This window comes from Labrus bergylta, chromosome 2 (assembly GCF_963930695.1).
Source record: "Labrus bergylta chromosome 2, fLabBer1.1, whole genome shotgun sequence".
Lineage (NCBI taxonomy): Eukaryota > Metazoa > Chordata > Actinopteri > Labriformes > Labridae > Labrus > Labrus bergylta.
The window spans coordinates 8841744-8866643 of record NC_089196.1 but is presented as its reverse complement, the minus strand read 5'-3'; the positions used below and the strand labels follow the sequence as shown (position 1 = coordinate 8866643).

The 24900-nt window shown below is 44.8% G+C and overlaps 1 protein-coding gene across 10 annotated transcripts in view; it reads right to left on the bottom strand.

Annotated features, from left to right (window-relative positions):
* The window catches only part of fbrsl1 (fibrosin-like 1), a 289512-nt gene that overhangs the window by 134713 nt on the left and 129899 nt on the right, over positions 1-24900 (bottom strand). For 8 of the 10 annotated variants that reach the window (XM_020631141.3, XM_020631137.3, XM_020631138.3 and 5 more), the window contains exons 3-4: positions 21050-21151; positions 15435-15470 (exon numbers count right to left, since the gene is read on the bottom strand). In XM_020631141.3, coding sequence (XP_020486797.2) covers positions 15435-15470; positions 21050-21151 — 138 coding nt within the window. The remainder of the gene's footprint in view (positions 1-15434; positions 15471-21049; positions 21152-24900) is intronic. The other 2 variants (XM_020631140.3, XM_065963944.1) reach the window with 1 other exon arrangement.

Here is a 24900-nt window from a genome sequence, read left to right as displayed (position 1 = left end):
GGCATTCAGCCCCCTCGATCCAATTTACAGAGAATGTCTAGTGTCAGAGAGAAGGGGAATTTATTCCGAGCCAATAAAAAACAGCCGCTTGGCGAAAATCACCATGGGCAAGTCATTAAAAGTGGGAGAGGAGCTGGGTGTGTGGAAATGGCTCATCGGCTCCCCGGGTGCTACTCACAACAAGAGACCTGGGCACGTAGACCGAGGACCTGATGAATTGAGCCATAAAGGTGATTGGCTCAAATGAAAGTCTGCGCCTGTGAGGCAAAACACATCCGTTTGATTTGAATACATCACCGTGGCGAAAGGGCGACATGCTCAACCTGGAAGAAAATGATACATGGGAATAAACAGGAGATTTGCACAGGGGCTCAGTGTGAATTCCAACATCAAACCTTGCTGGGGAGTGAGACACACCAAGCCTGTGGGATACATAAGCCTTCATTACCGTGCTGCTACTGGTTGTCAGGTTACGAATGCAGGGCCTCGGGTGCAATGTGTGATTGTGGAGCAGCGGCTGCCTGCTAATTACCAACCTAGGCAACACACAGCCATTAAAAACGCAACCCAGAGTGTCTGCTGAGCTAATTTGTCTAATTACATCTTTGTAACTTATGAAAAGACCTAACATTACCCTGAAGGCACGCTTTAGGAGGAGAAGCTGCGTAGATGGCAAATGAGAACTTTGCTGTCTTACTACAGCTCCGATAGCTGTGAGGCGTTTGGAGTATGGGAAATATTTGGGAGGGGTAGGTGGCAGTGGCTGATGCTGAACTATTTCTATATCCCCGAGATTCCTCTCCCATGGGACAGCCACCCACATCCAGCCGCCTTGTTTATTTTTCTCATCATTAATGTGGCATTTTTTTCAGAATTGTATCAGCAAAACCAATATTTGGTGCCAGTTATGAGACACGTAGGCTCCCAGTCAGTGTAATAGATTGTGACTGAGCCGTCACAGCGATGAGGGCCTATGGCAGCTCTGCTAACAAGCATCTCTAACGGGAGGAGGAAAGGGGGAGAGGGGCGGGCCCTTCCCTGACATGTGTCACTTTACCAAAATTTTAAAAACCTTAAACTAAAGAAAATGTTCCAATTATAGTGATTGTGAAATGTGAATGTGTTTCCGAGTTGAGCGTTGTGTTTGGGAACAATTTGCATTCAAAGCATCTGGGTCACATCTCGCATATGCTGTTGAGCGAATCAAATCACTGTGTTTGTTAGTTAATAACTTAGACACTCCATCATATCACCTCAGCCTGAATGACAGCGACGAAATGGAGCGTCTTAAATCAGAGATGATCAGAGATAAAGAGAGTGATCATGGCAGACTGAGTCAGAAAAAGAACAGACACCATGATGCCATCTTCCTTCCTTCTTCCTCTTCTCAACAATGACAACGGCTGGTACACTGCGATAACATCTCTGAGTTTCGGGTTAGAGACTCCCATGAGCCGGGGAACTCAGTTATTTTTGGGGCAGAATCTCCTGCGTACGTGGGGCCGGGCTCATCTTTCAGCCCCTGCTTTTCTTCCTCCTCTGCAGTCCCACGCGGCTGACCGTAATGGGGCCCGGTGCCAGCCATCCACCAACACACTGCCAAATGTATTTGGCATGTTTGAGGTTTATATGATCAACCATGGAAGAAAAAATAGAACTAGTGTACGTCTACATGCACTTGTGAGCTAACCTTGTAGGTTTCAAATTGTTATTGTTAGATAAGATCCAAAAAGCGTTGACCTGGTTTGACAGAAGTTATAATCCTACTTGAAGAATCTCTGTCTCAAATTTGCAATCAGAAGAAAAACCAATGCCAGTGTGGTTTTGCACTGCGTCAGCGTTGACTCAACCCACTCATTTGTGGAGAGCGTGGTGCAATCAGGCCCAGCCAGAGATGTGTCAACTGAAACCTAGACACGACCTCAGAGATCTGATGAGGCTTGGTATCGTTTCTACTTTTCGCTCGCCTCGCCTCAACTCTCTCACTGCCTCTCTTACCCTCTTTTTTTTTTTTTCTAATCAGGTGAGATCTTATCAGGCCCCTTCTGTCAGTAACCGCTATCGGTTGTGAAATTTCAGAAGGCAGAGCGTGTGGGAACCACAGTATCAGTTGTGCTCATCTCGCCCGGCACCTTTACAGACACACGGGCGGTTTATGAAAAGGCGAGAAAAGATTCACAAAGAGCATATCGGAGGCCTTTTTTTTTTAAACACAAACTGACAGTGGAAATATTTCATACAATGTTCAACCTGTTTTTCTCTGTTTCATCCCTTTCCTTTGCTTGTTTTGTTCCTATACGAGCGCTCTGCTTGCTGTTGCTGTTTGCAAGATCATTTTACAACATTGTGAAATAATATTCGGTGAGAGGCCTCCTTTTGCATGAATCTTCTGTACTGATATGGAACAGAAATGTGAGATGAGATAGTCTGCTGGCTTAGAAATCTTTATCAATCAGCCCATTCTAAGCCATGAATACAAACACCTGAAGGACAAAAACAGAGCTGAATGATGGCTTCTCCCTGTGGGCTCACATTATGAGCACTAAAGCACCATCCTATTCTTCCTGGAGCTAAACCAATGCTCTACATTCAATATCACCATCAAAGTTAATTCTTTGCACATACAATCGAGCTGACTTATTGAATTTCAGGTTCCGAAAAAATACAACACGAGCTCCCAGCATGGATGCTCACGAACACAAAGTAATCCCCTGGTCTCTCCGGAGATTCACTCTCCCAGTGAGCAGAAAGGTAATCCAGCTGAGAAGAGGGGTTTTGATCAAAAACGTCAAATCGCAGCATGAGCTGCTAAAGTGTGCATGGGGAAAAGAACGGGTTGAAACTTGTTCAAATGAAAGCAGTGAGAAAGATTTGTAAAACAAAAATCAATGAACGAGTCCTGTGCTTTGGAAGACATCATTAGTAGTCAAATGAATCAGGGTTTTCTGTAAAACAAAAACGATGGCATTAGACTGCGTTAGCTTCAGCATTATTCACCTTACACACAAAGAGAGGGAGGAGTGAAGCCACAGCATCTTTCTGTTTCCTTATTGGGGCTGTTTTGAATGTTTTAAACAGAATCCTTGATACATTTCCAAGAATTGACTTATATAGAAAAAAATACTTGTATACTAAGCATTTAAATTACCATACTGTTGGTGTTTATTATATTTTTAAATATATTTTTTGAGAATATTTTGTGACAGGACCGCTGAAAAGGGAAAGGAAGAGCTCAGAGGGGAGAGTATCAAAGGTCCGAGGCCAGACTCGAACCCACGGCCTCCACGACATGGACCACAGCCCCTGTACATGGGCCGCATGACACAACACCAGGCCACTGGCGCCCCTGTGCTGGGCAGCTTTACATCACATTCTTTATCTTCATCTTTATTACAGTTCCCTTCCCATATCAGAGAAAAACAGCGGACCAGACGTGTATTCATCCAGTCTCAAACTGTGACAGTGGTTGCTGTGATAACCCCATAATCCCCGGAACAGTAACAATGTTTGCCTTCCTGATTCACAGGATTTTTGCGAACGGTGAAGGGATTGTTTGCGATTAGAGAGAGACAACGACTTTCAAGTACTAATTTCTAATAGGTGATCTGTTCTTGTCCTCCTGATTCCTTGAGGTGCTGCCATCTCTTTTTCTTTCCTCCTTCCAAATGCATTAGCATAGCTAGCAGTGCGGGGGCGTCGGTGGCTCCATCAGTAATGTCATGGGCACTTTAACATGATGAAGCACGCCGTGGCCCCGCTGGCATGAATAATTCACATTACCACGCGCCCAGAGAGAGAGAGAGAGAGAGAGGGAGAGAGAGAGAGAGAGAGAGAGATGGAGAGAGAGGGACTGACTTTGCTACGATGAATTGTTGGAACAGATGTGTGATTTTTGGGGCGCGCGGGCCTCTGTTTTGGGTGAGCGAGCAATTTTAATTCAATTTGATATTTGTCTTTTTAAAGTGAGGTGAGACCTTGAGCTGGGCTGGGGAGAATGAATGCAGGAGGATCAGATGAAGGAGCTGTGGTTATGTGGTGGGAGGGGAGGGGGGGGAAGGGGCGGAGGTCCTCCTCACTATCCATCACAGTGGCACTTCAATGATTGTCAAATAAGTAGCCCTGTCCAAACCCATCTTTTATCATTATATATGAATGAATCTATCTGGGGATCACATCATCCAGCACATGGGAGGGCTCTGCTCATATACATGATCGGGAGAGGATATGGAAATGGATACATGATAGCAGAACGGCTTGGATGAGGAGATGGATTCACATCGCTGGCTCTGAGAATGGACCGCTATGTGATCGGAGCACTTTGTCTATTCTGTCAGACTTTGACATAGGAAATGTACAAGCTACTGCTCCCCATACCATGCAGGCGCAGTCTCCGGGAACTTAAAGCAACACATTATTTCTTGTTTTCTAATACTAGCTCTTTAAGCAGCACTGACAAATCTCTCTCTGTGCAAAACACGTTCCATTAAAAGTCTTGGAGAAACTTAACACAATATTTTTCATGCTTCGGATGCTTTGAGGTTTAGGCAGTTTAACACATCATACCTCGAGGCTCTTGGCTCCAAAGCTGACGTGAGAACTTTAACGTAAATAATTCAGCAAAGGTGGGTGAGAACTCGTGGCACTGGATTAAGGAGAGGAAAGCTGCTCTCAATCCATTTCCAAATTGTCACGGGGCCTTCTAAGAGGCAAAACAAACCCACCTTAATCTCTGCTAATCATACTTAAGCATGAATGTTTCATGTGGAAATGCCTGGTTACAATTTAGAGGCTTTTGCTCATTCCTGGGGTAACCCTGTTAAAATCCAGAAATCCTTTTGGCCACAACAAAGAGGAAATGTGATGTAGAGACATCAGATGCGGTGCGGTGCGCACAGCATGTAAGTGGGAGGAAGCAGAATCCCACATTACAGACACCATGTTTGTTGACTACATGAAACACTGAAGATAATGAATTCAGGCTGCCAAATTTCAAGATGTGCCAAAAGATAAAGCTGTTATCAACAAGGAAAAAAAAAAAAACAGGAACGATAACATCAGTGATTGGTTGTGATTAACATCAGACTTCTAACTCGTGTCTCAGAAATTCAAATTGCAATCCTGATGTTGGCAATGCCGGGGACCAACCTAATATTATTATTATTCAAGACGGAGCATAACCCAGTGGCGGGATGATTACATTTGACTTGCAATGATCCCACCCTCCTGCATTAGAAAACAACAGCTTGGAAAAACTAATAGACGTATTCCCCAAAGTGGCTTTGTTACTCCCGACTTGCTTTAAAACAAATCTCATCACGGCGGTGAAAAATGTTTTGATTTCTCCTGCATTTAGAGAAGTGAGATAAAAGTCCAACCCATCTGTCCCTCAACTTTGTGGGGTGCAGTGTGGCGCAGGGAAGGATGTATCACATGCAGCATGGAAAAGTGCATCTGCATCCGCCACACTGCTCCTACTCGCATCATTATCCTCATTGCCTATCACTTCCCCAGCTGAGCCCCTTTTGGAAACGGGTGCTGACACTTCGTCGGCAGGTAAACACCTTTAAAAGGATCTGACACCCTGTAATGGAAGAAAAAAACACTTCTGTATTGTTCGGGACCCCTGGCGCTGTGCTGGGCTTATGCAGGAGTAAGCCATTGTCTGGTGTCACCTAATTGGATCAAGTTTGTGTGCAGAACAGATGCTTACGGCTGGCAGAGGTAAACACTGGACCAAAAGATGCCAGGGCTGAAATTGCTTTGAAAATCGTTTCTGCCTACATGGAACGAATAGCAGAGAAAAATACAGTATAAAAGAACATTTGTGGCTCGCTGTGGAAAGTAATAAACACTTTCCCTTTGGTGTGGATTCAAAAAGGGTCCCATTTTTCTTTTGTTCAGCCAAGAGGCCCGGCTATGCATGTGTGAAAGGGAATGTGTGTCGATTCAGAACGAGGCCAGGGCAGTTCGCAGTGCTCATTGCCCAAGTGATGATCCTTAGCAAAGGAGAAATTATACCTGGGAAGTCGAGTACTGCTGATCTAATTAAAAGAGCTGGTGAAAGGTGTCATCAGGGTCTGACAGTCTAAAGTCCTGAGTGTTTCCTACTTAAAGCGAGCTGCCGGAAAGTAAGAAACAACTGCATAAACAAAGAGATGAAGAGAGACACAGTGAGACAAGGAAGCACTATTTCCAATCAAGCATCTGCCCTGCCTCGACACAGCTCGATTTAACCTTGAAGAGTAATGAGATCTGACTTGCTTAAATGTTAGCATTCTTAAATCATCAGGAAGTGCCTCCAAGGAGCCGATAATCACTGTGCCAAATTGCTGCGCTCGCTAATTTCATTTCTCCCAAGCATTTGCTCGCAGTTAGTGTCGATTATTCAAGAACAGGCATTTAATGCTGCCAGGTCCCAGGGGTGTTACATTAAAATGTAATAACTTGCAACATAAATGAAAACAAAAACCATTACTTTCTTCCCCCAACAAATTTCTTCCCTCCTCCCTTTTTCCGACGCCACCTCGTTCCCTCCTTCCCTCCTCAATCTCTCTCCACTCCCTCCCTCCATGGTGGGAGTTCGAATCTAATTCTCAGCCCATCTGGCAGGCGTAATGAAGGCGGGCCGGGCTTGTGGTGCCCTGCTGCCACGGCTCGGTGGAGCAGGAGGCTAGCTGGCAGATTGGGCCGGGATGAGTGGTGGGGAGTCGGGGAACCTGCTGGGTGAGTAAGCCGGCCCAGTTAATCTCCCATGTGCCCCAGTGTGATCGGGGCCAAGGCCAACCTCACGCTGCGGTCACAGTGGATGCGGTCTGGAGAGAGGATGGTAGTGGGCAGGAATATTGCAAGTGAGTCTGGCAATCATTTACATTTCTTGGCATTGGGACGACTCTTCTATCCGAAGAGACTTTCAACGAGTGAAACAGTAAAATGAACTTCTTCTCGCTCTAAGTGAGTGTGTAGTGGGGTCACAGGATGCTGTGTATTGTTTGACTTGGCAGCCATGAGGCACATAAAGGATTGGAACACAGCAGGTAAGAAACTGCATATATGTTTATATTTATCATGGGCACTCTTTACGATTTCTCTAATGGTACGGTGAACATTATTTCTATCCTCACAATTGGACTACAGGTCCAATTGTGTTAAACGTATGGAAGAATAAAGAAATAGTCAAACAGGTAGATTCATCCTGTCCAGGTGCAGCCTCAGAGGAAACAAAAGACAAATAGACTTAGCACCATCTGGCAGAGGCAGAAGTACATGAGGATTTACATATGGTCAAACATGGCAAATACAAATGTGAGTTAGGGCTGCACTACACATTAAAAGGGACAGTACAGCAACACAACAGTGTATATCTTTATTGAAACATGCAGTTTCAAGGAAAATGTGTGTTTGACTTAAATATAATTGGTATACAAACAAAAAACTGCACTTTTAAGTAATGGGAATTTGAAATGCTTCAATAATAGTGTTACATTTTTTTAAATATACTGTATATTCAAATGTGTCTCCCAGGACTGCTGGATCCCCCTGATGGAGCCAGGAACAGCTAGTGGGAGAGTGCCACTGCCAGACACTGGAAAGCCCATGCAATTATGATTAAGCTCCTTTATCTAAACACAAACTCCTCTCAGATCGCTGAAATCTGCCTGCCGTGTGAGAAGGCACGTAGGGGGGAAGTGGCAAAGCAGCCAAAAACCACTGTGAGAGATCTGCAGTTGCAAACACAGGCCTTTATGTTTATGTATCTCTGTAGCTGTGCATGAGTGTACCAATGGCTGTGTACACATTGCTCAGACCTGAATTACTTTAAACTTACTATAAAGCTAGCACCTTAATGCTAGTTGAGCAAATGATAAGAAACCTGCACCTGCTTGGAGCCTCTGTTTGCCCACAAGGTAAAACCCCAGCATGTGCAGGGCGTCAGAGAGGCACGGCAGCCACAACTGAAGCTTCTCAGGGTCAGAGAGGCATGGGAAAGAGAAAAAGAAGAACAGAAATTAGATAGGCGGTGAGAAAAAAAAAATCTCACAACAACTTAACAGGAAGCACGACTGACAAAAACAGCAGGTTTCCCTAAGCTGTGCTCCGGCCTCTGGAGAAACCACAACACTGTCATTAACAGTTACTCTCCTCATAAACACAGCAGCATCAGCTGGAGGTATAATTGCCCCTGCTTCTCCTGTAATCTTATACCTTACCTGCTGTTACTGTCAGACACCTTCTCCACTGAGAGAGACAGAGAGACAGCGAGCAGGAGAGATATGAGGAAGGGGGGGTGCATATATGTCTGGTGTGATTGGAGGCAGGGAAGGTGTTGCCTGTGTGCTGTCAGGTACAAGGTAAGGGAAGTAAAAAGGCGGGTGAAGAGAGAGAAAGGAAAGGGAGAAAAAAAACATGCCAGGAAATCAAATGAGTGAATGTTGCTTACTGAAATCCCATGAGCAAGGCTCAGGGGCTCGGATGGAGGGAAATCGTGTTCTTTTTCGTTGAGTGATTAGAAGACGAGTGGCAGAACATGACCTACTTAGTAGAACTTTTTTGTACACGTTTTGGAAAAGGTACTTATGCGGATAGAGTTAGAGAGGAGGGTGGGGGCTTTAACCCTAATAGATTCATAGAAACATTACAGATAGCAGGAATAATTGCCAGGGGGTGTTTGTGAATATGGAATAAAGTCTCTTCATCTCTTGACCTCTGAAACTCAAACAAGGGCTCACGCTCTTCCTCTCTGCTCTGACTCTGCAGCCAAGCAGCACAAATGGATGTGTTTGATTCTACAGATATGCAAGGTTAAAATGCAAAACAAAGTATGAATTAAACATCATCTGACACCCTCTAAAGGCTACAAAAGGAGGTTTTAGTATACCTTTAAAATTAGCCCAGAGAGTTTGGTGGTGGGAGGTGTGAATTATTGAGAGCCGGAAACCTGCTTTTTTCCAAATCTGTGTGTGAAAAAGGCAAAGCGTTTTTTCCTTTCTCTGCCCTGTTAGAATCCCATCCTAGAAATCCACCGAGGCCATGAAAAAGGAACTCTTTAGCTTTGCAGTAGAAATGGGCCTGCCTCTGGCTCCTCTTAATTTCAGGCTTTGTTTGTGCAGTCTCGGGGAGCTCTTGTGGGTTTGCGGGAGACCCGCAGGCCTTTTGTCTCATCACTAGAGGTGGTTGCTGCTTGGTGCCTGAAGCGATCTGTTGGCATACACCTTTTGTTCCAACTCTCCATGCGAGATTTGGTCACAGGTCGCATATTACAGGAAACACAGCCAGCACAGGTACACTGCTGTTTGCTAGAGCTCAGGAGAGGCCTGCTCTGAATCTACTTCTTCTTCAGTCAGAGAAACTATCATGATTTGTGAAGAAGGCGTGTTGGAGACGTGTTTAGAGATGAAATGTCTTCCAAACTATGCTCTCATTTTATTTAATACATCAGGGCCCTAACTAAAATGGCTTCCTCTGGATTTCTTGAACATCGGCCATGCTGCAATGCCTGCTTCTTTAAATGGCACAGACTAATATTACACTTGTGGCACTGAATTAATAAGCTGCAGCATGATAAATCTCTATGATTTATTATGTCCCTCCAGTGTATAATCAGGCTGAATGAGAGGTAGAGAGAGAGAGTCAGGCGGAGGGAGGGTGAAAGAGACAGAGACATGGCTGGGCCTGAATTGAGACACAATAGACCAGTCCCTTCCTCTGCACAGCTGAAGGGTCAGGCTTACATAGCTTTCAATGGGAAGTGTGAAACAGCCAGACTCAGAAATCAGTGGGTGTTGTGTTAAGCAGAAGGAAAGAGATTAAAAAACCCAAAAAGTTCATCGTGCAGCCTGCCGTGAAATGTGACATATGGAACTGCCAAAACAGAACAAGCAGAAGTTCGTTCCCCCCAAAACGGTCTACTTCTTTTGGAAGCATGAATCCCCCCATAAGGACGCTTTATGAGAATATCACACCTCTATGGAAGTCTCATCCCACAATCCACAGGAGGCTCTCTCTCCCTCCTGCCTGCTTCTGGTGGGCTGCCATCATTTTCATTCCCTGTTCCCAGATAGATGTTTGTAATTGGAGCTCTAATTTATGATCGGGCCTTGGTGCGGGATAATGATATGGAGCATTGTAATTTGCTGATGCAAATTGTACGTTATAATGGGGAGCCATAAAAGCCCCGGCAACATCTCGGAGACTTGCCAAACACCCTGAGCGTTCATTACAGCCCTCATTAAAACATCCACGTCGGCATTGGGAGCTCTTACAAATGGAAGGAGCATGTAATTGCCGCTTGATTGTGGTATATGTAACATATGATAAAGTGGAATTACCACTTTATTTGTCTACAGTGTCTGTGAAACTTAATGGGGAGAAAGCCTGCAGTAAACAAATCCTCAGAGCATTATTTGATTGTTACATTATAGGGCTATTTGTTTAAAGTGGGCCAAATGTGAGTTAGGGGACAGTGCATCCAGGACAAACTAAGAGTGATGATTATCAAGGCTGAGCTTAGGAGGATAAAACTAATGCTTGCGCCCACGAGAGCCTGTGTTTCATTTGGACTTACTCCAGCATGGGTGATAGCACAGCGCTTCGTCTGGGAATACATTAAGTGGATTTAATATAAGAAAAGATCAGTATTGTTCTTTTTCATTAGCAGGCGCCAAAGTCATCACCATACATTTGCAGTAATGGTGGTGAAACTCGATTAAAAAAAGTTTGAAATGAATCATTTGAGTCAGCTTTGGTGAAGTATATTTCACACTAATGCCAATTTGGGCTTCTGGAGTGTAGCTGGCCATTTTCAAATGTTGATCTTAATTCAGTCCTAACAAACGGCAGCTGTGTGGAACGCGGCGAGGCTGAACGTCGCAGCTTTTAAGCTGCCTTAAGAGCAAAGCCGAGTGGCAAAAGCAATTTGGAGTTCATTTAAAACAATTGAACTATGCTTGGGCTGGTTTTTCTGAGGCCCGGTCAACACTAATTCACAGTGTTGCCTTTTTACCTCTCTCATGACCTCTCTCAGAGTCCTTTTGGTGTTAGTGCAGTTCTAATGCAGCTCCACACAAAAAAAAAACAACCTGAGCTACGTCTCTGAAAATGAAGTTTCCCTCCTCAGCTCTGAACGATAGCGGGCCTCTACAACCAGAGCTGTGTGTGCTCAGCCACTGGAAAAGGATTTTCAACTGTGCCATTCAGTCGGGGCCCCAGAAGCCTACAGCCTTTATCTGCAGAACCGTTGATTGATGTGTTGTGGGCCCTGCTGTGGTTAACAGCAATTTTTATCTGTTGCTAGCGGCAACAGCCCTGGTCCCTGGTGCGCAGAGAACAGCAGGGCCTGGGATCTGAAGCCGGACCGCACACGGGGATAAACAAATAGGGTTTTCAAGGCGGACAGCCCTCATAGAGAGGCCCCTGACAGGCATTGCCCCACCCGAAGGCCAGGACAATGTCAGGGCCCCAGCCTACTCCTGCAGGGTCTGGGTTTCCTTCACTAATTTTCACCATGTGCAGAGCCAGTGGTGTGGAGACACCTGCACACCCCACTGAAAAGTAAGCAGAACACAAGAGACAGGCAGGCAGATTGATATCCACAGAGAGTCACAGAGACACTCACAGAGTGACATATAGATAAAGCTCTATGCGCAGAGATTTGCATACAGAGAAATCTTGCTTCAAAAATAGTTAAGTGTAAAAAAAACAATTCCGCCCAATTTCCTTCAATTGCTGTGTTTAGCGTTTAATCCAGTGAATCTCTGTCGTTCTGTTTAACAAAGCGTAACGCTTTTAATGGCTTCTATTATAATTAAGTTACATAATCCTTGTATTTGATAAAGATCTTGTTAAAAGCCTTGTCACTCCAATAAGGAAGTGCATTTGACACAAAATGGAGGTCGTGAATGCCAAATCAATTAAAACAAGGCTGTTTAAGAATTCACAAATGGATCTGAGATGCTCTGTTCAGAGTGTAGACTCATTGAGCGTTAAATATGATTATGACAACCCAAGCAGGGCAAAGAAGGGGTGTGTCTGGGAGCTCCGAGCACTCTCGCTCAACCCAAACACAACAGCTAAGGTTTTTTACTGAAAACGGCGAGATAAACCCTCCCAAAACAGACTAGTCCGATTATAGTGTCACAGACAAAGCTCTGTGCTTTTATCGTGCATGAAAACATGAGCCCCAGCTTGGCCTTGGGGTGGTTTTAAAACATGGGGGGTGGGACCGAAGCTCAATCACCTCATCTGAAAGGAAAGGGAGGTGTGTTGTCTTTTTCTCTTAGCAATAACGTCTCCTCCTCTATACAGTGAATCCAGCCCAGAGGTAGTGACAGGATAGGCAGATAGCTGCAGTGAGATTCTTTGACATTTTCCTCGTCTCTTGCAGCCCGTATCTCCCAGGCACAGAGGGGGACGTTGGGTTCTTTATCTTGGAGCCCCTCAGAGAGGATGATAAATCGCCAGAGCCCGAGCCCATCACTAGTGGAGCCACAAGCAGGTAGCAGCGCAGGAAACAAGGCAGAGATATTGTCTCCCAAACACAGCAGAGGCTATAATGAAGCCTGCACAAAGCGGACAGGAGAGAGTCGGCCTGATAAACAATTCCATTTCCAGTCTTCCACAGAGAGCGAGATAGCGAGTCTCAGTCCTGCTGCTACATATCGCTGCTGGACTCAATGGCCCACAGATTAACCCTCAGCCCTGAGGGGGAGGAAGGGTGGTGGTGGTGGTGGTGGTGGGGGGGAGCATGATTTCATGTCATCACCTGAATAAACACATCATGTTTGGATAAATAAGTAACTTAAAATAGTTTTTTTTAGGTAAGAGGATAGCAAACAGCATGGACTACAGTATGTAACACTATATGGAACATTTTGTTTTATCTAATCTACAACACTGTTACAACAACACTGTAATTAAATGTAATTGTTACAATCGGACAATGGTTTTATTAGTGTGCAATGTTGAATTAGGTCTCCTCTGTCCCTAATAGCTTGCCTGCACTCACATTGCTCCAAACCCAACCGTGCCTGAGTATGGTTAACTCTAGTACATACATCATCACGTCAGAAGAAAGGCCAGTTTTGGGTTCTCCCTAAGATGTACAAATTCTTGTGAGTTTTATCCAGCTGATTCTGAATATTCACATCGGCCCAGAGTTCGAGTAAATACTCAACCTCTGCTTTTGACCAACGTGAACCCTTTGCCACTATTGTTTCATATTGATGTCAATAGGATCATAGCGTCTATTAAGCTATAGGTTATGTACACATTTCAGACCCACGCTTGTACAACCATATAGTGCCGAAGCCCACCTCTTCAAACCACGCCAGAGCCAAGGAAGTGCACTTACAATAGTAGAGCAAACTGGACTTTTGGGGGTTAAACATGCATGGTACGGATTACCTAGTGTGAGTGCGCCCTTTGTAATGGAAAAAAGTTAGCTGTCACTTTATTGTTATTTATTTTAAAACAAAGAATAAATTGTATATGTTTGTGTATATCATGTATTATATGTATAAGGCATCTCAACATATTCGTGTACAAACCATTCAAAAGAGGCCATTCTAGCCTGGCAGGCACCATAAGAAGGGAGACATATGGTAGCATAAACAAGAGGAGGGGTTATCGCCCATAGAAGTAGAAAACAAACTGTCAGGAGAGATTGCCTTTTTTTTACCTCTTAGTGTCTTGTGACAGATAACCACATCCATCCAGCAGCCTGATTTTTTGAGTGTTTGTGGAGAGGAAATGCTGTAGATGGTGATCAGTGCCAGGGGCCAACCAGCAGATAGCCCTGTCCATGCTATTGGTGGCTGGTGGCGCTTCCTACGCCTCTGTGCCTGCCTTTTTGACCCTTCCACACCCCCTCCAAACCTCACGCTCTATCTAGCCCCTGGCCTTCTTCTCTTCCTCCACCTCCTCCCATATCTACTCAGCTTCTGCCTTGCGGGTCCCCAGAGCCTACCAACCCCACACCCCATGCATGCCCCCCCAACACCTTCAAAACCATCATACTGTAAAGCCTGAAGCACTTACAGATAAGGAGACCCCAGAAATCAAGGGGGCCCGGCAGCAGAGGAGATTGAGAGTCAGAGCTCAGCACCCAGGAGGCGTTCAGAGACTACACACGCTGCAGATAGCACCATCGGCTAGCCGGAGAGGGGAGCCAGACAACATAAAACTTCCTGCCCTCGTTGCTGGACTTTCCTGTGCTTTAACAAAACCCCCGCCCCCACACTACCAAGCCCTCTCCACCTCCAACTCTGCCCTCTCTCTCTCTCTTTCTGAATCCTCCGCCTTTCAGATAAAGAGAAGGCCTTGTTCCCTGCTGACTCAAACTGACAGCTCGAGCCAAAGGGCTCCACAAGCTTTTTCGGAAGGTCTTGTTTGTTTTCATCCATCTGTGAGTTTGCGGCCGCTGGGGAATAGGAATGTGACATGTTCTATTAAAACACGATAAAAAAAAAAAAGAAAAAAAAATCTCACGCAGATCAAGGTCTTTTGTAACTAAGCTTTGTTCGGCGCTTTAACTGCAGTCCTTTGAGGCAGATTAACGATGACAAACCATTTATAGTTGTTTTGTTTGTCGGGATGATTGCTTCCAAGCTGCAATAAGAACTGCCATATGCCACTCATCAGCTAAAAGTAGCACACTTTAAAGAATGTTCCTCTTATGAGTTCCCCTTTGAGCAAAGGACATAAAGGACGACCGCTGTCTCTATTACCCAGAGACGAGACACATCATTGAAACAATGGGAGGGGAAGAGCACAAATCTACGGTTTGAAAATGCACTGGGGCAAGGCAACAGATGCTTTCAAGGGATAAAAATAGTCCAGCTCTGACAATTTGAGAGCTATTGTATGTTGAAAAAAGCTTGGACTGACATTTTCTAGGGCATAACTGAATACTCCTCACGGGCACATTTTCCTTGAACAATACATGTTCTATGACTAATACTATCACACTGACTACCATTAACACAGTCAGATATTTCCAACATATCATAAGTCATGTTTAAAAGCTATGGGGGTTTCAGGACGTGTAAATGTGCATGCATTTCTTGATGGTAAGAAGCTGTATTTATTGCAAAGATCGAGGTGCTTTTAAAAAGCTTTTAGGCATATTATCATATGTGAAAAAAAAAAGGATTCTTCACTGACAGTCACTGGAGAAAGATATAAAACTCTGACAGCGAAATTGCAGCAGTGGCAACCAGCGCTGATCGATGCCAATAAAACAAGACTCCGTTCGCCAAGGTAGCGCAGGACACCTTCCTGCAATTTAATCAGTCAGTCAGCCAGAATTAATGTTTCTAATATCATGATTTCTCCATTACTCTATTTAACATAATTAAAATGTCGAGCGCCGGGGCCATAAAGCGGGTCGTTGGAGATTGTAATTCTGCCGTAAAGCTATGAAGCATGAAAATGCCACTTACCGAGTAGCCGTGGCCTGACAGCGAGTGAGTGGAACTCTGTAGGGAGAAAGAGGAGAACAGGGATGACCTTTAAGGAGCGTTTCACTCGCTGACACAGACATGATGAAGCTGTGCCGCTTTAATATCAATATCTATGTTAACCTTTTACCCGCCCCGCCATGTAACCCACGCCCGCACACATCACTCCCATTCATCCTGGACTCCAGCATGGGGGGCAGCTGAGCGACACCCGCTCTCAAAACAATCACTCGTGTTAGATTGAATCATTATAATTTATAAGAATATAATTGGGAAACTTTTTTTAATCATTTAACAAATACTTAATTAAACTGGTGCCCAATAGTAAATCACTGGATGTCTAAATATGTTTAGTGAACTGAACATATGTTATTAAAAAATCTGAAATTTTAGATATTGTGGCTGATCTTTGCCTTCTAACCTCTTTTAGCAGAATTATTTATGCTTCTGAGAAGTTTTTTTTTACTGGTTATGCGTTGTAGTGCAGCTCAATAAAGCACGTCACCACTTTCTGCTTGAATATACTCGCTTTTGAAAGTTTAAGGGTACCATTCCTCTTTAGCCCTGTTTCCATCAAGCGCTTCGGTTTGCTACGGTACACATTTATTGGCGTTTTCACCGTCAAAAGTTGGGAAGGGTATATAAAATGATCTGTACTGTCCTACTTTTTTGGTGTCCTTCTGTTGAGGTGCCAAGCGTACTGATATGTCGTAGAGCTAAACACACTGCAGTCCATTCATTGGTCGAAATTATCTTTACTTCCAGTGCAACAGAGGCAATGAAGGACAAACACGAATCTGCTGTTATTTAGTGTGTAAGAGTACGGATGGCTGTTGAAACGCAAGCGAGATCAGGGTTTACCGTACCAAACCGGACTTAGCCAAACCGGACCGCTTAGTGGAAACGGGGCTTTTGCGAGCCATGATGGATTGAATCCTTTAACTGATAAAAATGAACCTTTGTTGAAATAAGTTATATAACTGCTGATGTTCCCTGCAACCTGACTGCATTCCCTCCTCTTTATGTTAGGTCTTATAATTCTCCAAGTAACGGCTTTGCACGCTAAAAAAACAATGAGTAGCCCGAAAAGCCATTGTTCATGACCAACAGTGTTAGGGGTAACCGTTACAAAGAAATCGCTTAGTAATCATTTACTCATGACATATTTGTCATTTGATGTAATGCATTAGGCCACAAAAATCCCAGAAGCATCTGCACTGATTTCTTAACTCTCCTACTTCTTGGCAGGTAGCTGTGTACCAGCAGAAGGTAAACCTACAGTTGTGTCAGTGTGCATATATATTAGCTAATTTAACTTGGGAGAATGTAGAGAGGACGGCATTTACTTTATGGAAATATCCCCATTATGTTTAACTTTTGGACCAAAGCCATGAACAACTTCATGGTGAAATGTAAGATCAAGATCTTGTGTTGTATTGTTTTCATCGATCTGCTGTGCCTACTATTTTGTGCCTTTGCCCTCTTTGCTGTCAGGTTGTCAGCATAATAAAGGTAATTGCGTCTGTTATTTATTGCTGCAAAGTTACAGATTATGGGCTGTTACTTGTCTGTGGAATGATGGTAAAGTCATACATTCAAAGGTGTTCCTTGCAGTCTGGACATTAAAAACAAAGTTGCAAAAGGTTTTAATTTTTCGGTAACGCATCTCTGCATGTAATGCAGTGCTGTTCAAAGAACTTAATGATAGTAATCTTGTAACCTTACTAATTACTTTTAAATGTAACTTAAACCAACACTGATGACAAAGTATTCAAACATATATAATTTGCAAATATAGTTAAAAAAGAAAAGGATTTCCCAAACATCTTGATTCTTTTGCAGACTAATGAGCATGATGCTGTGTATAGAACTAAGCATTTACTATATTATTTACAGTAAAAGAGAACAGCAAACATGTAACCTGGTCAATTAAGATGTTCCCCATACAAGGTCCTTTAGATGCTATTGTTCCATCTTTTTATAATTTAGAGTTTTTTTTTTAAATGGTGTCTGGCACATTCAGAAACCCAACCAAATGTTCTTTGTTATGTTATACCAGCCCCTTTGTGCTCAGGATAGTATCTCTTCATGCATTTAGGGAGAAGTTTTGGCCCATCAAACACCTCCTGTGTTATCTAATGCAGTCCTCTAAATGCTGAACAAGAGAAGGAAAGAGACTGAAAACGCTGGGTTTTGTTCTGTTCTCTGGCTCTGTCTGTCAGCGCCCGGCACGAATACCAATCTCCAAATCCCTCCCTCCACTTCCACTTTTCACTTCTTTTATTCCTCTGTCTAGATTGGCAATTTCTCCCCCCCTGGTCTCTGGAGGGGACTTTTCTGCTAGACCAATTTCATCCATAGGTCCACCTTCAATCCAAACGACCTCCCCCACACCTTCACCACCGCTGCCTCCCTTGTTTTGCACCCTCCCAAACCCCCTTATCCATTCTCAGACACCTGCTCTAGGCCTCAGCCCTCATCAGTGCCTGTGTGCCCCTCTGATTCGTGGGACGGCTCCTGTGGTGACGATTAGGGTGGAGTCCCGCCGCGAACCGGAAAGCAGGCTCTGCAGGAATCAAAAAGGCCATTCCCGCTCTGCTAGACCTCTCTGCTCCATCACTACGGCGACCAGAGAGGAGGCAAGAGGAGAGAGGGGAGGAAGAGCAGTACAGAAGGCAAAAGCTGTGGATAAAAAAAGGGCCAAAAGTGTGTTTCAATGAGAATGCGGTCTGTCGACTGTGTGTGTGTGTGTGTGTGTGTGTGTATGTGTGTATGTGTGTGTGTGCGCATGTTATGAGGGTACTTAATGTGTATATGCATGTGCTTGTGTGTGTGGGTGCGTATGAGCATAGGTGGTGGGAGGCCAAGGCCATTTAGAATTAGCCCTACTATGTAGAGTTCATTCAACTTGGAGCATTCTGAGCAGAAAGAGAGGCTTATTTAAATGATAATGAGGGACAATCCATTGGATTTAGTGCCAGTGAGGGGAGGAAAAGAGGGGAGGGAAAGGGGGATCCATTAAAACGCCAGCGGTTCATAAGCCATAGGGTCGGCATCCAGCTAAACACTCTCTCTTAAAAGCCATTATACATGGCTCTCAATGGATTTCTGCAGCGCTTAGGACTTCAAAAGGATTTAAGAACCCGCCCCAGAGAGGGAGTGTGGGGGAGGGAGGAGGATGAGTGAGTGTGAGATTGTGTGTGTGTGTGTGTGCGTGTGTGTGATTGTGTATGTGTGTGTATGCGTGTGTGTGTGTGTGTGTGTGTGTGTGTGTGTGTGTGTGTGTGTGTGTGTGTGTGTGTGTGTGTGTGTGTGTGTGTGTGTGTGTGTGTGTGTTTGTGGTTATGGCGGTTGGCGGTGAGAAGGATGGGGCGGATGCTGGCGGCATTTAAGGGTTAACTAAACAGCCCCGGAGAAGAGAAATGTTGCTAAATCCGCCCCCTAATCCTCTCCCCATTTCCATGCCCCCTCCTCCACTCTCTTTACAAAAAAGAAAAAGGCAGAAAAAAGAAAAAACATGGCGACAAGTGGGGAGGGTCCAAGCCATCTTCCACCAACCCAGACTATTGGTTTTTGTCGTTTCAGGAAGGCCAGTGGGCGGCCCAATCAGAGCTCATTGGAGCATGATGTGAAAACACGTACGGCCGCCGGGAGTTGGCTGGGTTTGGCCGCGAGTGGGTGCTTGTGGGTGGGTACAGGAGGGTGTCAGAGACCCTGACAGCACCACAAACTTCAGCCCTCTGCTCTGCAGGACACAGATGCAGTGGAACCCCCCCCCCACCACCACCACCTCACATTTCCCTAATCCCTGTGTGGCTTAATGCCAGGGCCCTGCTGCACCACAGGCACAATTACCTAGTCAAAATAAACAGATAAAGACCTAACCATGGCAATGAACAAACAGCAGCCCCTGCTATTTTTTTTATTTTTTTTTTTACCCCCTGCTCCCAAATTGATGCATGACTGTTTTTACAGGCGGGCGCGTCCACGTGTCGCATTTGTCTCTATTTCCTGTGGCGGTAAGACAAGAGAAATCCATTTTACTGGTTGCAAACGCAGCATCATTAGTTAAGAGCTCCTAAAGCTGGGGAGCCACTTTGATGTGGCGGAGCGTGTTTTACGAAAATTAGCAGTGCTCTCAGTGTGGTGGCGGGAGATTACATGGGGCTGAAAAAGAGAAATATTGAAGGGGGGGGGGGGGGGGGGGGCATGTGATGAAGTGGAATCTGTGTGTGTTTGTGTCCTGGCTGTTATTGAGTGGAATACAACAGGCAGCAGAGAAGGACATACTTCAACACACAGACAGAGAGAAAGAAGAAGGCTGAGGCAGAGGGAGTGAGATCGAAAGATGTAGATGCTGTGGCTACAACGATCAGCGTCTGTGCACCATTTACTTGGCAGCAGATTAGAGAGACATGCCATATCTAACACTGTCGGCGATTACAGCTTGCAATTTTCAACAGTACTCCCCTCCGCACCTCCATCCCTACACAACAACCACCAACACCCCCCCCCCCCCCCCGCCTCATCTTTGTCCCCCTCCTTCTCAATGCTTGTCGTATATCCCTGTCAGAGCTGTCAACCGTCTTCGCTCTTTTATCTGACAAGCCCGCCTCTTCCTCCTGACTTTTTCATTAAAAGACAGCCTTTTACACAAATTCAAGAGAAACAGTACGAGGGGAAGAGGGGGGACAGAGCACAAGAGACACGGAGCAGAAAGGCTTAGAGAAAAGAGGATGAAGATAGAGGAAAAAAATTATGCGTGATGATTTTTTATTTTTTTTTATTCATCAGGCTTTATTTTCAATTGGAACGCTGAAAAGCTTAAAACAATGTTTTTAATAAGTTCATTAAAATCTTTTTCCTTCCATCACTTTAGCCCTGCTGGAAAAGGAAGGAGCACATTTTTCCTTCCTCCTCTTTCTCTCTCCCTCGCTCTGCTTTCGTCAGCTAAATGAGCAGTCTGATTGAATTTAGTTTAGTTTGGGAGGCCTGCTTGACAGGCATTAGTTAGAAAGCACATTTCTACATTCATTTAAATGAGCCGCCTGGGATTTTGCATAAATTCTCATTACTTCCCCTGTATCTAAATTGCATTATTTCATCCCCTATGCTGAACCAATGCCTGGCCTCCATCTCCCTTTGCCACCTACTCATCCTCTAAATGGGCTGGCATATGGAAGCCGTGCAGCGATAATTGGAACAGTTTCTTTAACTCATTCCATTCTTGGGTCAGTGAGGTTAGCCCACACCTGGCTGCACCACCTTAGGTCATGTCTACATTTAACCGTGCCACGCTTTAAATAATGCCAGGCCAGCTAGGTGATGCTGTGTGAGCGGCTTAATAATTTCCTGTCTATGTGCTGCCAGCCAACCAGTCTTTTTCTTAACGCACGGGGGATTTATGAGGTGATAGCTGGAAACAGCAGGAGCTACTGAACCAGCTGCCCTCTGATCTCAGCCTCAACATTGCTGTCGTCCACCCGCTCTATTTACCCTACCTCAGGGGTCCCCCTTTTTGCACTGTGCAAGTGGATAGCCTGGCTCTCTGTATGGGGTCTTTGAAAAGGGGCAAAAGGTCTTGTCCAAGAACTCACCTCGCTGAGCTGCTCTTTGGAATTGCTCCTGTGCGGTCGGTTGAGCTCCTGGACCTTCTCGTCCTCGCTGACTTTGACCGGACGTAGGGCCAAAGGTTTGATCTGCAGGAGAGACAGTAAAAATAAACATCTTTAAATCATGTACTTCCCTATTGAGCCAAACCACTTTGATCACAACCAAGAAATATGATCAGAGATGCAGGGATTTCTGGTTACATTAAAGAGATGAAGAGTGTATAAAATCAAGTCAAGTCACATTTATTTATATTGGAATTTAAAAGACCCAATGTTGATCAAAGTACTTCACAGAGTAAATGAAGAGTTATTCTAAAAGTTGTTGAGATGTAACTGCAAATCATTGCAGTATGACTCTTCAACTTTAAAAAAAGGATACAGACAAGAATTGATATATTTTATAAGAATTGCTGACTACATACTACTGTATGTGGACATTTTCCAAGGTGCAAAACTTATACTTGGGGTTTTGTGTATTCATCGTTCATTTGTTGTTGAGTACTTACATTACCTCAAATATTTCTAACGGTTATATGAGCCAGAGAAATACTTAATTTTATAGTAGTAACAGGACATGTCTTGTCACGGCGGCCGCCATTTCAGAGCTGCCATGACAGACAGAATGTTAATAGCTGCCGTGGAAACACCCGATGTTATGCCAAAGACCGCTACACAAGCAAGCGGGAGTATCTACTCAAAGCTGCCGTATTGTTATTGTATCTGCTGCTTTGATAAAAATGTCATGTGAATTATACTTGGACACATCGTCGGTAAACATTTTCACCGGGGAAGGGAGGGAGTAGCAGAGAGAACTAGTTTTAATTAAAATCATGATGCTATTGTATTTCCTGTCAATCACTATAGATCTATAACCAACCGCACACATTGTGTCGATAGTCACAACAATAAAGCAGAAGGCTCTCACGGTCCTTCAGTGGGTCGTAGTTATTCTATTTTTGACCTGAGGGAAAGGCAAAGCTGCAGTGGTGTCCCACAGCTCACAGTCAGTTTATGTTTGGCTAAATGCAAACTAGAACTGGCTGTAGCAAAAACACCTGCTACAAAAAAAACTCCCCCTACATACTGTAACTAGTCATACCTTTCAGCAGCATGATCACAGCAGCGACCTCTCAGTTAACCCAAAAGTGATGTGAAAAAGAAGTCATGCAGTTTCATTTTTAATTAGACTGTGGACTTAGATGGCAGATTTGTATCAGTTTTACTTTTCTACAATAAATTTACTTACAGTAAGCCTTCATCAATTTTCATTTCTGATCAAGTTTTGCATGTACATCATTTTAGTCCCCTCATGTGGTTAATACCCATATTCAAGCATCAGGTTGGTAACATCAGCTAGATATTTGTATCTACCTTATTAATCACCCAAAGCCCAAAAAAGGTCCTTGATGTTAAAATAATGTAAAACAAAATGTGTATTATAAACTGTGAGAACACTAACCACCTAAACCAATGAACACTTAAAAGGAAAACAGTGATTTATGTGAATGAAATCAAATACTATGATAACAAACAAAATATAAAAAAATCATGTGTTTAAATGCCAGTATGACAGTTTAGCCTCCCACATCATGGTGACCCTAATGCAAACATGGATGACTTGTTTTATTGCAGGCCATCAAGATTCGCAGTTGGCATGCAACCAAAATCCCAGCCAGATGGGAGGTTGGTGAGCTCAGCAAGGAAGACTCTGTGCTGGGGCAGCAGCAGCCAATCACAGTGTCCCGTGCTGCTTTCTCACCTCGGAGTACAGTGGCAATGGCCGCGGGGTGTAATCCATTTGACTAGCAGTTTGTGTGTAGCAGCTCCCCTGGTGGCACGTGTGGTTGCTGGCCTCGTTCTCCTGATCTCCACTGTAATTTAAGCAGATCACTGCTACAATTAACCTTTCCCGGTAAATATCAATTATGGCCCCCGGCTGGGCCAGAATTAAAAGGGTCATCAGCTAATCTGACAGGTCCTGTACGCTGCCACCTGGCTGGGAGAGAGGGAGGGAGGCAAGCCGGCAGAGAGTGTTTGTCTACCCCGGTGCCCACCAGCTCACATGCCAAGTAGACACAATTCCCTTTTAATTACCCTACTGCCGCCAGGGCTAGCATGCTGATTGGCCAAGGGGCATTACCAGTGCTCTGAGGTCAAAAGTGACAGGACGAGGGTGGGGTGGGGGGGAAGTTGCTGCCTAGCAATCACAGTGTAGAGATGGAAGGAAGAGAAAGCTGCGGGTGGGCCTAATCAGGTTTGACTTCCACCTCTACCTGCCTCTCCCACTGCCTCTGTCGTTCTCTCTCTCTCTCCTAGCTGTCAGCCTAATCACTCCTTGAATCTCAAAATAGATGGTGGCCCTTTTGATTTCCTTCTCCTGAGGAGAGCAAAAAGAGAGCAATCCTCCTTAACAGCCAGGCACGGGGCACGGAGGCAGAGACAGAGAGTCAGAGTACAGTCAGCATCACGTCACCAAGCGCATCAAGTGCAGCAGTTGATTACTTTGTTTACCCAGCATCAGTGTTACTGACAAATTCCTGAAGGCCCTTAAAGTGTTTCCGTCTCCTCTGAGGCCTGCGGCTACATTACCCAGTCAGCAATCAACTTGGCTATTGATCAGAGCACAGCATCTAATTAGCCGCCTAGGTTAATGATGCAACGAGCAAAGACCGTTCCCTGAGCCGCTGTTCGACGGGACAGGAGAGCAATTGATCTAGGCAGGAATTCACCAACCCTGACAAAAAGATTGGCAACCCCAACTGCCTGTGATTAAGGCAGGGACTAATTTCCTGTCTGGGGAGGTGTTTAATTGGCCCTAAGCCCCCAACTGTACAGCTCTCATGTGTTGTTTTTTTTCTTTTTTGTGTACTCATTAATGTTAAAGGACAAGTTAGTGCGCTGGAGGGTGGGCTAATGGTCTCCACAGAGATGTGTTTGGTGGCAAGTGATGACACAGTTCAAGGTCATAATGCCTTTCCACTTTGCTCGAGTTAATGCCTTTGTAAAGCATTCTGGGTAGCCCTGGGGGAGCAGTTCTTAGCAACCTGGCTATTAAAGGAGTTAGAGTTCTTATTTATTTCTGTGTGGATTAAGTTTGTTTACATTAAAGGTTTGACCGATGCAGTATTTGGCCAAGGTTAATCAGGTTGACGCAGCATGAGAATGTTGTTAATTTGTGTGTGGGGGGACGCTTTGACTTAAGAGGCCAGACAGAAGAGACATAGAAAAAACATAGCTGAGTGGGGCCTGTGTTTTACATGAATAATGTACTGGAAATTAGCTCCATTAGTCTCGGTATTGAACATGTCTGCAGTTCCTCTCTGGAGGCTGCCGCTCCGTGCTCTTTAATTATCTTCAAAGGGCCCTCCAGCATCTTAATTTCCCCCCAAGTTGAGTAGAGCCGACTTGGGTCTTCTCATTTATACTACTCTAACCCTGGGTGAAGTCATAAGCCCCCCTGCTTAGAAAGGCCAGTAGAGGCATCGAAGGAGACAGTAGTGGTTAACATCAGTTAATGCTAAGCTTGGTTAACTTTCCCTTTACTTGCACTCTTCCTCACTCTCCATGCAGTGTCAATCAATCCGTAGACTGTCAGCAGGGAGCTGGCTGGAGGTTGGTGGGTGCTGCTTTGTTGTTCTGCTCCTTTGATCCCCCTTCCTTCACCTTGCAGGGGGTTTTGGGAGGGCATCGGATGGCTGCACATTCTCCGACCTTTTTCCTCCTTGAATAAAAGGAGCTGTAGGTCCTGACCTCACTTTTCCTCTCTTTTCCTCTCCCCCTCTCCTCTCCCTAGCCAGCCGTCACCTGTCAACAGCGCTCAGGGAGGCTGTGCCTCA